General features: G+C 39.2%; 1 protein-coding gene across 2 annotated transcripts; it reads left to right on the top strand.

Annotated features, from left to right (window-relative positions):
- Window positions 1–583: 583 nt before the first annotated feature.
- On the top strand, window positions 584–15415 carry synpo2a (synaptopodin 2a). Of its 2 annotated transcripts, XM_079257670.1 has the most exons (4): window positions 584–724; window positions 6465–6616; window positions 8084–8781; window positions 10311–15415. In XM_079257670.1, exons 1-4 carry the CDS (start codon window positions 617–619, stop codon window positions 14240–14242), a joined length of 4890 nt encoding a protein of 1629 aa, XP_079113796.1. In that variant the 5' UTR covers window positions 584–616; the 3' UTR covers window positions 14243–15415. The 2 variants fall into 2 exon arrangements, with proteins under 2 accessions (XP_079113796.1, XP_079113797.1); XM_079257671.1 differs by lacking the exons at window positions 584–724; window positions 6465–6616 and adding an exon at window positions 9384–9408 and having other exon boundaries at window positions 8534–8781.
- Window positions 15416–17134: the final 1719 nt, after the last annotated feature.

The following is a 17134-nucleotide window of genomic DNA, read 5'->3' as shown; positions in this document are numbered from 1 at the left end:
ATCTAAAGCAGTGCAATTATAAGAATGAAAGCAGCTAAAGTATAAACATTAGTACCACGGATATAAAGCATATCTTTGACCATGTAAGATTTTTTTCCCCCTGCAGTTTATTTGGGAAATTGAAAGAATGTACAAACTGAAGAATAAAAACAGCAAATTCTCACCCGCCCCCATTTTTATACGTAACAGTCAGTTTATGCTCCATTCCGAGCTAAGTTTTGATATTGATATTTCTGTTGCAAAGGTAGCCTAATTATAATATATTATTGACTTTGTTATATTTGGTCTTTTTCATCTTTATCCAAGCCGGACACTGGCTTTGGATGGGTTGTAATACTCCTGAAACTTAGCTGTAATAAAATGGATAACTGAAAGATGCTGTGTGCCGGTGCAGTGTCAAACCCAAGGCGTCCGGAGCGTCAGACCACCAGTTGCATGCACCGCCTGCAGGCGGGTCCGTGCGCCATGACGTTTCTCAAAACGGGCTGGACTCTGGGAGAGCTCAGATAATGGGAATCATACAGTGCTGCGGAGGTGGTTTTACTAAAGTGCAGCTGGTCTGACTGACAACCTGATGAGCGCAGCGTGGAAGTTTGGCTGAGGAGCCGCGACCAGCATGGGTACGGGGGATTACATCTGCGTCACCCTGCGAGGTGGTGCACCCTGGGGATTCACCTTAGAAGAAGGAGAGGGGGACACATACACACCTTTTCTTATTTCCCAGGTATGTATGTATGTATGTATGTATGTATGTATGTATGTATGTATGTATGTATGTATGTATGTATGTCTCTATCTATCTATCTATCTATCTATCTATCTATCTATCTATCTATCTATCTATCTATCTATCTATCTATCTATCTATCCTTATCAGTTGCTATCCAGATGTTGATGAGTCTGAGTATCTTAAACAACTTAATTTTTTTAAATGTTATTTATGCTCCTGTAAATTATCCACTTGTAGTGTCAAGTAGCTATTATCCAAGTTGTGTTGATACATTCAAATGTGAACAAACAATGTTTTAGAAGAAGTTAAGCTCTGTTATAGGAGAGAATTTGTCCCGAGCAGTGCGTGTGGCTGCATTTTTGTGTGCGTTGGCCATGTTTTGGTGAGAGATTCCTCAGCACCCTTATATGGTCAAGGAGAGTGCGAAGCTCAGGGCAGTGTGATCTGTCATTGATTTCAGAAAACTTCAGTATGAAAGCAAAGCATTCTCTGGAATATTTCTTAACCTGTCAAGAGAAAACGTGTATGTGTGGACACAAAAAGTCAGCTGAAACTGAGATATCACTGCAAGGAACATTCAAATAAATGATAGGAAAGAAGCAAATTTAAAAGTTTGCAATAAAGAGGTGTGATAAAGATGTAATAAACCTAACAGGAGGAGGATTTTGTCAGAGCTTCTGCTGGTATAGTCACTTTGTGCAATAATGTTATTATCTGTAAATTATTTTGCATATCTCCAGTGTTGCTTAATATTTGCATGCCAGTTTTTACATTTTATCAATCCAAAAAAGTGCCCCAGTAGTCTCTTTTCATCAACATTTTGAATCCATAAGTTCATTTAGTGCATGCATTATTGTAGGTTTAATCATTCTTTTAAACAGTACAAAAGCCAGAAAAGTAGACTAAAATTTGCTTTAATGTTTATGTCTAGCTAAAGCAGTAAAACCAAGTGCTTTCACTTTGATCAGCTGCTGACATTCTATATATGGTATTGTAAGGCATGCATGTACTAAAGCGACATCCTTCACCAGCCCGTTGTGACATCCCTCACCAGCCCGTTGTCCAAAGAGTGACCGTGTCAATGTTTTTTTTTTAAACTGCCTTCCTGCAACATCAAATCTCCACTAGAAGAAAACTTTAATAGATAATTTTAATGATCAACCTCTTTCCAACAGCTACATTTCCAACAATTTGAAGGGCAATTTGTGACTTTTAATCTTACCTGTATGTGATTGATGGCCATATCTAAACATTTATTATTTCCCTTTACTTTGACTGAGGTGTCAGAACGGATAAATTCACATCAGAACGTGCTCACATCAGAATGAAGACACAAAATTAAAATGAATATTCTATAAGATGTGAGAACATCAAGTCCCCTCAAAAGGCTTTATTCAAACTATTGTACAAAGTTTTACCCAAACTGATTCCTATACAGTCAACTCTAAAATCCTTTCAATTTTTATTTCAACAAAGACAAGATGCAATCTTGCATACTGTCTTGCAAAATGCCTGCCAAAAATAACAACTAGGCCCCCTATTTATTCAGTTTGTTGAGATTTTATTCGTCTAGTAAAACTTCACCAACTAATTTCAAACCTAAAAGGAAAGTTTAATGTGTTCTAGTTTGTAACGTATTTTCATGTGTTGCATAAGAGTCAGGCAAATGCACTGTTTTAAAGGGTGGGATTAATGAGATAAAGCAGCACATGTGATGTGTTGGCTTCATCTATTATATCTGGAGGTTCAGGCTGCCTCATCTGGAAGGTATAACTCATAACAGTCCTTCAAACTCTACTCGTGAGGATGATGGGGGGCCAGATCTGATAGTTAAAAAAATAAATAAATAAATAACCTACATTTTTAAAAACTCATGTTTAAAAACTATGTTTCTAGCTTTACTTCATTGTTGTGGAAACTGTGCTTTACTTTCTGAGAGAAAGTGATTTTTCAGTACACAAGAAGCAGTACGGTATGAAGGCATGGGGGTATCCACAATGAAAAGATTCTTTCCATATAAGGGAGGTTTATTTTTCTTCTTATTTGGAGGCCTGTACTGAGGCCATAGCTGATAAGGTCACTGTTGTTTTAAAAATACAGAGAAATACTGCAAAAAGTCCCAATTTTTAACATGTTTCCTACAGGAAACATCTGATTTGTAGCAATGGTGGGGATGTTTTAGCAAACATAAAGAGTACTCATACTCACTCATACTCAAATTTGAAAGATTTATTTATTACACCTACCAAGCCAACTCAGAGATTTTTGCCTAATTACTGAAGTATTCTGTCTTGGTATGTGGACTGTCAACATGCATCAGATCAGATATGGATCACCGAATCACAAAGGAGTTTTTTTTTTTTTTTTTACTTTAGTGAATTAGTTAAAGTGCAAGTCTGCAAAGTTCTCATGTTTGGAGACATTTCATAAGTATAGTGCATATTAACTAAAAGCCATTCCATTATGTCATGTTAAGAGATAGATGAATGGTCTTGTTGCCAGGATTATTATACCATTTACAGAGCAAAAGAGGCCTCTTGTTGCTGATTTTGCCATCCTAATAGTGCGCCATGGGAACCCTATTAAGCTGTCAAGCAATCAGCAAAATGCCATTGCCTCAGTCATTCAGCTGTATTTTCCTGCAGTGCTCTAAACTGCTTCCAGTGCAGGATAGTTATAGCATTACGTATTTCTGTAAATCAACTCTTTTTTTTTCTGAACAAAAAGAGACCTCAAATTACAAATGTGCTTTTTATAAGTTTTTCTGTTTCATCTATTTTAAACAACTTAATGCCAAATCTCCAGCAGCTTTGTTTGGATATTATTAGAGTTTCGGTGATCCTAGCTGTGAGAAATATGCTTTGTGGCACTCAAAACGAGGTGTAAATAAACTTTGATCTGATGTACAAGGTAATGATGGAAAAGGACAATAATTTCAGGTATTAGAAAGGTTTATTATCTTTACTTATTGTTTTAAAGGTAAGACAATTATTTTAAGATGTAGGTTGGTCATTTATGCTCCTAATATTTACACGCTAACACTGAAGCAAGTTCTAGTTCTGTATTTTCATGTCAACATCATATCACTCACTGGACAACAGGCTGGAAACTGCATCCACAGAGATACATTATGTTGTACAAGATTTTACAAGATTTATGTATTTAGTTTACTTTACTTCAAGCTCTGGTATCCTGGGATACCCATGGCAACATACAGCTATGTTATTGGTGGTTATCACATACTTAAATCAGAAATTAATATAGATCCATCTATTTAAAAAAAAATGTACAAAATAAAACCACGTTATTTTATTTTTTTTTCCATTTAATGAATAAGTTTTATCATTTAAAAAAATTCTAAATCATACTAACTTTTGCTTCTAATTGGTCTAAATTTAAATTATCCAGCAGTTTTTCTCTAAAGTAAATGAACCCAGATGGGTTGAAGTCAGTGCTATTTCTTTTGGCTGTTTGAATTTCATGGTGTTAATAATAAAGCAAAGACCCAATAGTGAAAAAAGCTGGTAACATTTTACTGAAAAATATATTACTATGTCACATATACTGTTCTAAACACATGTTTAGAACAGTATAAAAAATTTGGAAAAACATTTGGGTAAATGTTCTTTAAAACTTAATATAAAGATTATAATAATCTTATAATAGAATATAAAGACAGACAAGAAAATATCTCTTTTTCAAAATTTCTCACCAAAAGTATATATTTTTTCTAAATATTCAAAGCTATAATAAACAAATGTCCCTCAACAAATACTAGCTAATTGAGCTAATTGAAAGTTGACCCAGTTTAAATCTTGAGCGCTTTGCAGCCACTGGTCAGCAAACTACAAAGCCCAGTGATACGATTTTGTCCTCTCTACAAGTATCATGCATGTTTCAGAAAGATCTGAGACAGTTAGTTTGACCTCCTCTTAACATTTCCTTACTGTTTATATTTGAGTTGGGAGGAGAGACAATGACAACAGCTTCCATATTTTTTTGGAGTCCAAACTGGTTGATGTGACATTCCAGATTTATCCATCCTGCCTACAATGAGGTGTGAGTCCCGATGGACAAGCACACTGACTTGCCTTATAGGGCTTGTTTATGCACTATTACCTCTTAAAAGCTGGAGAAAGGATGGTGTAAGAGTTGTTCCATGTGAAAGTTGCTGGCTCTGTAATGTAACTCATGAAAAATTCCTTGTGTAAAATCCCAAGTGGACTCATTTTATTTTCGCAGATGTTGCTGATGTTTGACTGAGAATCCCTTGGTACACAGAGCATATTTCTAGATCCAAACTTTACAATAGATGTATAAAATAACTCTGTTTTCGGGACTTCTGACTTTGCCTCGCTTCTTCAAAATTTCAGAAGAGAAACAACACCATCTAGTGTTAAGTTTTTTTTAACTGCAAGCTCCAATTATGGCAACTTCACTGAAGCATTGTGGCAGTGTTTTATTAATTTTTAAGCTCTGTAATTAAGATTACAGTACTATAAGCAACATTCTATAGGTTTTATCTTTGAAATGTTGTGGTAGCAGAATGCATGATTTAGATACTTAGGTACTTTGTTAAAATGAGCAGACAACTCAGTAACCAAAGTTAGGTTGTGTCCTTAACTCTTAGCTCTGGGCTGTTTGTATAGATTGCGAGTGTCTGATTAAACTTTGCTGATTCTGATGTCATATATATTTCTCAGCAACTACATTAGGGGAGAGAGAACTGGGACATTCTATCATTTACGACTTTATTATGGAGAATGAACCATCTGTGCTTTACATTGTTTTTGCTGTTATTTCCGGGTACTTGATAATCAATCTTCTTTATCTGGTTCAAATAAGAAGAAAACAGAAGTGTTAAAGACCCTTTATATTAAACAATTTCCCCCAGTCTTCCTGAACGAGATACAGTATTTACTAGATATGTTAACTTGTGTTCTGAGGGCATAGTCTCTAATTGTGTGGCAGTAAAATGATAACTTATCTCCATAGCCATATAAACTGGCCTTTTGTGCTGAATTTATGGCATATTTTCCAGTATTAAATTCTCTTATTAATGAACCATTAGGCAGCAAGAAACACTTACAAGAAAATGAAACCATCAGTCACTGGTTAACTGAGTAAAGAATTGACCTTTAAATCTATCTGCTCCATTGTGACCTGCAGCTGTAATATACACAGCAGCGCAGCTGAAATGAAAGATGAAATAGACACTTTAATAATAATATTAAACTATATCTAACCTGTCTGTGAAGTCTTTGTTTTAAAATGGCTTGAGTTGTACAGAGCATTGACTGATTCTATAAGGCCTTCATACTGTATGTGTTTTTTTTTGTTTGTTTGTTTTTTTTTTGGCAAATTCAGCTCTTTTAATGTTTAAATTATATATCAGTCGAGTTGAATCTCTCTGCACATATTGCCATTCTTACTTACATGAAAGTCTAAGGAGAAAAAATGTCCCTCAACAAATGCGAGCTAATTGAAAACTATTGTTTATTGACAGGACTGTTTTATTCATACATTTGATTATATATGTAAAAAATATAAATTCCATTTCATCATACAAACTCAAAATTTTTCTCATTTTTTAAACTTCAAATAATTTGATCTAAAACTACAGCTTTCTTAGTTGTTGCCAATATCAGTTATTAATGCTGTTTGTCTTTTGGGAGGGATTTACACATGGTGGCAAAGATCCATGAGCCCTGACTATGTTTGTGTTCCTCCACAGGTAGAGGATGGTGGTTGTGCCTCCCTGGCCGGAGTACGGGATGGCGATGAGGTGGTGTCAATCAATGGGGAGCCGTGTGTCAATCTCACTCTTTTACGAGCATCTGCTCTCATTGACACAGCTATTGAATGTCTTCAGTTACTCCTCAAAAGGTAGTTTGTTGTGCATGTAAACCACCCAACAAGGGTTGTCTAGTAACAGAAAAAGGTTGTGATTCATCAATTTTTTTTTGTCAGACTAATAGGGTTTTGTTTGTTTTAAATTAATCTAGTATAAAATCATGTTTGTCTATGAGGATCATTTTCATGACAGTGCAATGACAACTGTGCAATACAGCACTGTTGGTCTTTGCTGTTCACAACAGTGGTGCAAACTGATTGTTGCAACATATTAGCATTTAGATAGCGTGCTGCTTTTTGGCCTGTGTCCTTTTGCACCATTCATGTGCATTCATGTATGTTATTTTTCAATAAGGAAATGTATGTCAGCCACGCTGACCTTCCAGCTGGCTAAGCTGAGGTGTTTCAGATTTGTGCTTCTCATTGGAATGCAGCTGCTGAAGCATAACTCAGTTTGCATGCACCAGTTTTTACATTTTATTTTTTTTTTACTATAGACATTGTGTGTTGCAGCAGATGCACAGATAGATTAATTATGGTAGAGTCAACTTTCTGTTGTTTGTTATGGTTCATTGTCATGGTTCACTGGGACACTAAGAAACTTAGTCTGCTGTTGTGTTGTTAAGCCCCTTGCCTTTTCTTCTTTTGCTATGATAGAAACAATCTACCTGCTGTTAAAGGGCAGCCTGACTGGGCTGTTGTCATGTTCCCCATACAGCACATCTGTCACCTAAACTGGGCTGTAGTCAAACTGCATACATCTGTTTTAAAAGCAGATGAAAGCTATCTCTCTGGAATCTACTTGTATTAAATGTCTACATTTTACCTTCAAGATATTTTCTGACTCAGTATAGCGGAGTTATATAGTCTATTTGCATTAACATTGTTTCCACTGATTACCATCAAATCTTAATCATAGCTGCAAATAATGTAAAAAACATACAAAGATACACGATTCTTTTCCCACTGGAGGATAATAAATACTCATTAAACTAAACTGAATTACATGACTCTAGTGAGTTAATGGCCTTCAGTAATACGGTTCCAGGCTCACCTTGAAAGTGTAATTCAAACAGTGATATCATATGTAGATAAGTCTCCACTTCAGTGCAGTGACCTTTTGATTAACTTGCTGGATGAAGGTGAGATTAACTTGATTGCTTTGACATTTTGGCAGCACATCAATGGCTTTAGTCAAATGTCTGCAATTTGCGAAATAATCTTGTTTATTAATGGTCAAATTAGATTTGTAAGGATATTATTCAGTTTTTTAACAGAGAAAAAGATACAATAATAAGTTTCTGAAATAAAATGAGGCGGTTTGAAAGTAAATTACGTTTGCTAAGGTTTCAAATGCTTCATTAATCTTTACCAAACATGTACAAAGAATGTAAACAGTGCCTTGCAAATGCAATGGTAAGGTTTTTTTTGTTTGTTGTTTTTAAAGATTACTGTCTTTGCTTCATCACTCATTGCTGTTCTTCCTCATTTCTCTGAAAGATACCACTTCATCTCCCCTGAAGCATGTGAATCTGAAGAAACATGCTATGGTGACACGGCCTCTTCAGGGCAGGCTTTAGAGACCACCACCCTCCACATCTTCTCACCAAAGAACATGACCCAATCCCAAACCCCAAGAGAGGTTTTCATATCTGCATCTCCGGGTTGTGAGTTGGTTTTTAAGAAGGATGATGAGGGGACACAGCGGTGCTTCTCCCCTGGGGACATGGTGGAGCTTCAGGTATGCCTGTCTGAGCAAAGCTTGGATGACGTTGGCTGTGCTTCTCTTGGAAGTGCTCGTGGGATCCAGGGAGGACTCTCAAACAGAGAGGCTGTCCAGACAGTTCTTACCACTGCTACATCCCAATGCATGCCATGTCCGGTCCGACGGCCACTCAGCCAGCATGGAACGGTGGTCAGCTCCTCCTCGATGTTGGGCCAGGTTGAGGTCATTTTGCAGCAGCCAGCAGCATCGGTGACAGGGAGGGGCCTGAGTGTGGGTGGCCCCAGGGTCAATGAAAGTGCTGGATCCCAAAGTGGAGGAGAGGAAGGAGGAGGAGAGCATTGTAAGAGTGCTCCTGGGACTTTTACCATCTCATTTGAGATTCCCGAGGAAGAGGCAACACAAGGAGAGGAGCAGGACTCTGATTCTGACGGGGATCAAGATAAACCCAACAAGCATCGGGCAAAACACGCTAGTAAGTAACTTTGAGGCACTTCTTTGTCATCCTAGTGGGAATTCACTTTCTGTGTATGTGAGTAATGCAAATGTTTGATCAGAAATCTGCAGCAAAATTGCAATTGTCAACAATTGTACATTCTGAAGCCTGATGTACTGTATGTTCGACCCTCCAAATAGTATGCCTCTAACTGCAGTTGGAGGAGGGTGATCATTCCTTTGAATGAAAGCAGATACAGAGAGGTGCAACAGTAATTATGATTGAACCAAAGTGTAAATGGGCCCCTCAGGAAAAAAAACAAAAAAACAACGAACAAAATCAAACCATAGTCAAAAATGTCCAGTTGATGATATGCGAGAGGCTGCTCACTCTTATAAAATGTCTCAAACTATCTATATAAAACAGTTGTGATGGTGAATATGGATACCAAAGCGCTCTTCGAGCTGTGTAGAAGACATAAATATAACACCAGCACGTTGATGATGCCTGCAGAAGTGGCTCTTTGACAGACACCAGCATGTGCTCCGCTAGACTGTTACCTGATCCTTTTAAACTGAGTGCTTTAAGTGAGCTGCAAAAGTGAGTCTGTTGCTCACTCCCGTTGTCTCCTCCACCTTCAGGTCACTCCTGCAGGAGTAGAAAAAAGTAAGCTTGTTATTTTACATCAGCTTTGCATCGTTGGATTGTTTTAGTGTGGTTGTCATGCAGTGTCAACAAATATAACAAACTGAATGAGAATGGTTTTTGTTGTAAAAACTTGTTAATCTACTGATAAGGACTCGTTAAGATCATCTGATCCTGGTAAATTTTTTGCATGCTGGGTGTTTTTCCAGCTTGTTATTCTGGCTGGTTTAACAAACTGAATAGCTGGTTTTGTGTGTTTTTATTTTTTCTGCCAAAGAATCTGTAGCTTAGTTAACAGTGTGTCTGAGAAGTTCAAGAACAGTCCCTGAGGTATTTATAGTTTATTGTCATCTGTGTTTGGGCTCTTTCTGTGGACAGTGGGAGTATTTTTAAACTTTTTTGTTTACAGAATATCATTATCAGTGTAATGTCACAAGGTGAAATGAGCTGCTTTCTGTCTTGCCCTTGTTTTTCCGCACTTAATGTTCTCATTTTTTCACCTTGTAATAGTCAATGTGAGGGCAGAAATAAGATAAGGTGTCCATGGATAAATGTGGATTCATTTTCTAGCTTACATTCTTGGTAGGCATGTGAAAACATAACACAATTGAACACAACAAAACAGGCATTTTATGACTTTGATGAGCAACGCAGACCCAGTTTTAAGAAAAATACTTTCCCTCATTTGTTGATCAAAGAGATTAAATGTGCAAAGAGAAACTTCATAAATGAAGGCTTGGGAAACAGTGGTCTTTTTTTCCCTTAGGTTATAATTACATCATACATAATTTTTGATGTTTTTAACTCCACATAAGTTTTTCACTTAGATGTAAGATACATTTTTTCTAGAGAGCCCATTTTGGTATCCTTTATCAATCTTGTGCCATTTTGTAAACCCAGCACTCTTTTTCTTCTCTACACAGGGCTCAGGCGTAACGAGAGTTTATCTGAGAAACAAGTGAAGGAGGCCAAGTCCAAATGTAAACGTATTGCTCTCCTTCTTACGGCTGCACCACCAAACCCCAATAACAAAGGGGTGTTGATGTTCAAGAAACATCGTCAGAGGGCCAAGAAGTACACGCTTGTGAGCTACGGCACAGGAGAAGACGAACCAGAGTACACCAGCAGCGAGGACGAGGCTAACGAAGACAAGCAAAAAGAAAAACAGGTTGGAGAATTTACCTTTAAGGCCTCTATCAATTCTGAATCAGACAAGCCTTTACTCGCTGATGATCCAAGTTGCAAAGGTGTGCTAACATCTAACTTGGACAAGGAACTCCTTGAAATTGACAGGAACTCAAACAACCAAGCAGAAATGGAAGGCAAGGGTGCCGCAATGTTTGCTCAACGGCGTCAACGGATGGATGAGATTTCTGCTGAACATGAGGAGCTGAGACGTCAAGGTCTGCCAGTAGAAGGAATGAAGGAGACTGGAAAGAAGATTATGGAACACTCGTACATGCAGTCCACAATGGAGGGCCATGCTTACATGGATGTAAATATCCACCAGCAAAACCAACAGCAATACCAACAATACCAAGAGCAACAATACTATGGACAGCAACAGAACTATCAACAGCAACAACAATACCAACAATATCAGCAGCAACAGTATGAGCAAAGGCAATATCAACAACAGCAAATGTACCAGCAGCAGCAGCAGGAATATCATCAGGAGCAACAGCAAATGCAGCACTATTCAACAAATGTCAATGGCATGGCCCAACAGCAAGCCAATGAAATTCAGAGTTCATTTGGCAATCGTACTGCAAAGCCTTTCACAGCAGAAAACATAGTGCCAACCCCGTATTCCTCTGCAGTGAGTGGGACCAATCAAGATGCTTTGGGTCAAGGAGAGCAAATAGCTTCCCGTGATGAGCGTATTTCTACTCCTGCAATTAGGACAGGCATTTTATTGGATTCAAAGAAAAGAAATACTGGTAAACCCATGTTTACATTTAAAGAGGCCCCAAAAGTGTCACCTAACCCAGCATTGCTTAACCTTCTCAATAGAAGTGATAAAAAGTTGGGTTTTGAATCAGGACCTGAGGAAGACTACCTTAGCCTTGGGGCTGAAGCTTGCAATTTCCTCCAGTCTCAGCGAATTAAACCTAAGATTCCTCCACCAGTCGCCCCTAAGCCTGTGATCAACCCCAACTCTCCACCTTGGTCCCCACAGATAGAAGCAGGCAACCAAGGCATGCCTCAATGTGCTGAAAATAGTCTATCTACACCTGCTGTAGCCCTTACTGCAGAGACTGCCCCTGCGCCAGAACCAGAGCCAACCCCTGCACCTGCTTCTGAGCATTCTCCCCCACCTGCTCCCCATGAGACTGCTGTGAACACCAACACAGCAGAACAGCATGCATGGACACTCCAAGAGCCTGAATCTCAGCAGCAACAGCAGCCTCTGCAAGAGACATCTCAGGAGCCAAATGTTCAGATGAACTCTTCCATGCAGCCTGAGTCTTCCCATGTGTCTACTTGGGATGCAGCACAAACACAAGCACAACAGGTATCTTCCAGTTCTTGGAACCAGGCTCAATTGCAGCTCCATAAACCACTTCCAAGTCAGTCTCCCCCACAGCAACCATGGGTTTCACATCAACCAAATCAGAATCAAAAACAATCTCAACCTCCCACAAATAACTGGACACCTCAAAGTCAGCCATCTTGGAACCAGCCTCAGGAGCAAGCACAAGGCCAAAGACATGGTCAGCCACCCTGGGCCCAGCCTCAAGAACAGCCACAGGTTCAGCCACCATGGGTCCAGCCTCAAGATCAACCACAGTCTCAGCCACAGGTTCAGCCACCGTGGACTCAGCCTAAAGAACAACCGCAGTCTCAGTCACAGGTTCAGCCACCTTGGGCCCAACCACAAGAACAGCTGCAGGTTCACCCACCATGGGCCCAGCCTCAAGAACAACCACAGTCTCAGCAACAGGTTCAGCCACCATGGACCCAGCTTCAAGAGCAACCACAGGCTCAGACACAGGTTCAGCCACCGTGGGTCCAATCGAACAAGCAGCAACACCTACAACAAATACAGCCAAGCTGGGGTCAGTCCCAAGAACCAATGCAGCTGCAGTCACAGAACCAATGGACACAGCAATCACAAATGGATTCCCAACAGCAACCAACATGGGTGCAACAACCTCAGAAAAATCTGCAGATACAGCCTCCTTGGATTCAACCGGGTCAACCTGAATCACAGCCACAACCACCATGGGTTCAGCAACCACAGCACCAGGCTGCACAACAATCATGGTCACAGTCCCAAGCACCAGCTCAACCTCAACCACCTTGGGTCTCAGCTCAGCCTCAGCAGCAAGCCACTGCAAATGCATGGGCCCCCCCACAAAGTCAAGCCCAAGCTCAGCCACCCTGGATCCATGCTGCACAACCACAACCACAAGTACAGCCTCAAACCAATCTGAATCCTTGGGCACCAGTACCTGTTCAGAATCAATCCCAACCTTCATGGACTCAACCCCCTCAAGAGCCTGGTCAGCACCACGTCAGCTCTTGGGCTCAGGAGCAAAACCAGGCCCAACATCACCCACCTTGGGCTCAATCAGTTCCACCTCAACCCACACCACAGGCAAACTGGCAACAGCCAACTTCTAACACTACACCACAAGCACAAATGAACACATGGTCTCCAGCTCAGGCACAGCCTCAGACAGCTGTCAATGCTTGGACCCCTCAGTCACAGCAAACACCTATGAATACTTCAACATCAACAGTTAACACCCACCCATCTCCAAAACCCTGGCAACCACAGCAAACTGCACCAAAAAATCAGATTCCCCCTCCTCCTCCACCACGACGAATGCACTCTTTTACTGTTGATCACCGATCTTCGTCACCTATCAACCCAATGGCCACCGTCTTAAATCCTAAATCCTCTGCAGGTCCAGCTTATGAGATGCCAGTAGTCAGAGGAAAAGGAGCTGACATGTTTGCTAAGAGGCAGTCTCGTATGGAGAAGTTTGTTGTGGACTCTGAGACAGTGGAGGCAAACAAAGCAAGTCGGTCAACATCGCCAGCTGCTTCCTTACCGAATGAATGGAAATATACTCCCAATGTACGTGCTCCACCTCCAAGGGCATATAATCCTATTCAGTCTCCATTTTACCCCCCAGCAGCATCAAAGCAGCCTATCCCAAGTAGTCCTTCAATCAAAGCAAAGAAAAAAGACCAAGAGAAACCAAAGCCAGCCCCTAAGCCTCTCAATGTTATAGATGTCATGAAGCATCAACCCTATCAACTAGATTCCTCCCTCTTTATCTTTGGCCCAGGAGCAGAGGCTGTCAAGCCGCCCGTACCAAAGCCCAGCTGTTCATCACCTAATCCACCCACTGATAACCAGCCAATTAGATATGAGCAAATGGCACCTGTCCAGCAGACTGGACCTTTTGGTGCCCCATATCCTCAGCAGGCCTATGGCATGCCCATGCAGCCTATAATGCATGATGCCCACTATCAGCAAACTCAAGCTAATGTCTATTCTTACCAGCAGGCTCCAGGTGGTCCATACCAACAGGAGTATAGCCAACAGTATCATCAACTTGCCCCACCGGCTTATCATCCCCAAGCCCCTCAGCCTTTAAACCCCCCCTACCAACAGGCAATGCAGGCTGCTTACCAGCCTGCCAACAGCCCTCCCTATCTAGCAACTCCCTCTGTACCTTATGAGCCTCGGCCTACCAGTAGCTACATTGCTCCTAGTTTTCCTGTGGCTGCTAGACCTGAATCTACATCTGGCAGCTCCGTAGCCGCTCCAAAGCCAAAGTTTACAGCTAATAAAAGCTCGGCTCAGGTGTGGAAACCTGCTGCAGTTGAAAAAGAGTGATTCTCGTAGAATCATGACAGGCTTGTTGCTTACTTGGATTAATGGGTTTGTGCTCTTACAGTACACTGTCAAGTGGAAAATTTTGAGCACATACTGTCACCTTGCCTTTGTAACGACAATCTTTACCCCACTCACTCTAGTTATTAGAGTGTGTTGTAGAGAGGAGCTTGAAGGTTGACAAGGTTTGAGAACTAAATTAAAAGGCAGCACTAAGAATAAAGGTCTATGAGTTGTATGTCAGTCAAATGTAAGTGAGATCCAAATGGTCAAAATGACTGTTTTGGTGTACGTGAATACATATCAAAAAAGTCTGATTTACTAAGAAAATTATGTAACATTTATGCAAGCTTATGTAAATGGAAAGGGATGTCAATATAAGAATGTAGGGGAGCATTATGGTCAGTATGGAATGAAAGAAAAGTTTAAAGAAAAAGATAAATTAGAGTAAATGGCTTCAGACTGTAAAATATGGTGAAAGTTTATTATACGAACAAGGAAATGCTAATTTTATTACAGACAAATTAAAATAAAAGTAAAATGGAGGTAAGTGTGAGAGAAGGGTGGGGTTAGTGGGGTAAAAGGATACGGCTAAATTTGCAACGTCAGGGATGGTGATCAAAGGCATTATGTAATAACTCTGGAGTTTCAGGCTGTTTCCATAAAATATAACACTGAATTTTTTTTCGTTATATTGAACAAAGGCTTGCTTGAACACAAAATGTTTGATCATGAATTAGATTTTTTTTTCTGTGGTTTTCTTCATCGTCTTTTCCATAGCACCTACTTAAGTGGGTTAGTTTTATTTTAAGCTTTCCACCAGCTGTTGCATCATGTTAGATACTAATTTTAAACTGCCTCATGAGAGGTTCAGTTCTAAGGTCCACAGAGTAGGCTTGGATTACAACTAAAGCCAGTAAAAGTTACTCTGTCAGATCTTTTGAGTATTTTTATTTCTATGCATTTTAATGCATTCTTTTATATACAAGGGCGCATTGTGAATTTAACACAAAGAAGAATGTTTGAAAGAGTAAGCAGAGAGGTAATGTTACAAATGTATTTTTGGTACAGGACTGCTTTTTTTCTTTCATGTTCTTTTCTTTTTGTCTTTTTCTTGCTGTGTTTTTTCCCCCTGTATGATTCACTGCAGTGCTATTAAACTGTCTTTTATCCTTGTTTGGTTTCCTTTGTTTCTTCTTGGAACACTTTTATGGTTTCTTCTCTTCTTATATCTTTCTGTTTATCTTGTTGAATTTCACTGCTTCTCATCCTGTACTATAAATACAGTTGTTGTATATTTATAAAACAAACAAAAAACTCATTCAGTTTTAATCAGTTTATCAAAAATAACAACTCATAGGAGTTTGTTAGTGTCAGCCATGACTTTGTTGTCATCCTGGCAACTTCAATACATTGAGGTTGATGATTGAGAAGCACATTCCTGCAGAATAACTTCCTGATGATGCTTTTTCTCAAAGGCAATTTTTAGATAGGGGACTTCACTGTGATCTCATTGGGTAATTCTGGAAGTCAAGTGAGCTGGCCACTGATGAAATGTATCTGCATGTTGCGTTATACCAACGCAGGTGTGTAAGTCATGAAAAACAAAATCCAAAAATTCATACAGTATATACAGGGTATATACTGTATGAATTTTTGGATTTTGTTTTTCATGTACAGGGTATATACTGTATGCATCAGCTGTTAAGGAAAACTCTGCATTATTAGATATTGTATATTAAGATGAGCTGAATATGAAATGTGCAAATTTATAGTAATATAGGAATAATGTGATCAGATTGCTTACTTTGTACATATGTTCAGAATTGATCTAATAGGACTGTAACAATACATTGGGTAACAATCTACATCAATATATCAATTATGTGCTCGGTCAGCCAATTACGTCGATCCAAAATGCAAACATTGTTCAACAATCGATAACTATTTATTAAACAAACTTTTATTTTGAAAGTGGCTATATTTTGAGTTCAATATGCATGATATTTTCACTGTTTTAATAGTCTGCCTAAGAACAGATTGGTTTTTTTTTTTTTAAAGTCAAATTGATCAATTTGAATACCTGAAGCTTAGGAATAAAAAATTTAAATTATATTTTTCTTATTTCTGTTATTTCAATCTGAAGGACTTTGCTTGATTAGCTGTGATATAGTTTCATGTCGGTCGATGGATCCTGAATCTAGTGGAAATTGGATCATCACTCAATTTGAAGTATTGGCAAACATCAAATTACCATACAAATCAACATAACATCATATCCTGATCAAACTGAGGATCTACATTCCTATTATCTGTCTTTGTATGTTGGCCACCTCTTTCCTGCTGACAGTATTCATCTGCCACCAGAGGATGGCAGCACTGCCCTTCCTGCATGCCTGCTGTCCTCAGATGAATGCACTGTAAAAGTAAAAGATCATGAATGACACAGGGTTTTTTTTCCCCCCTTCCAAATAATCCTAAACTGTATAAATATGTTAAGGGAATACTTATTAAACATTAAGCACTTGTCATTACATTGTTTTTGTTTGTCAAAGCAGATTTAATGCAAACTGGCTGACTGTGGCTTGTTTGTGCGTTCTCAAGAGCCAGTGATTTTTAGAAAGAAGAGTGCAGTCTGCTCTGTTTGGATAAGTTTGAAAGTGGGTTAAGGAGACTGACTGTGCTATGATGACTAACTCCACAAAAAATTTGATGAAAAATTTCATACGTTTCTTAAACTTTTGAAGTTGTGCAATTACTGGTTACAAGAAATCTTAAAATTCCTGTACACATTTTAAGTGTAAAGATTAAAACAGCACACTTTTAATCGTGAAATACACCGCTTCAAAGAAATATGCTTACAAAGAGCTACTAGTTTTCCCTAGTTTCTAAGCT

Source organism: Telmatherina bonti (assembly GCF_933228915.1).
Source record: "Telmatherina bonti genome assembly, chromosome: 18".
In the NCBI taxonomy this organism is placed as follows: domain Eukaryota; kingdom Metazoa; phylum Chordata; class Actinopteri; order Atheriniformes; family Telmatherinidae; genus Telmatherina; species Telmatherina bonti.
The sequence above is the reverse complement of the archived record's forward strand: the minus strand, read 5'-3'. Positions and strand labels throughout refer to the sequence as shown.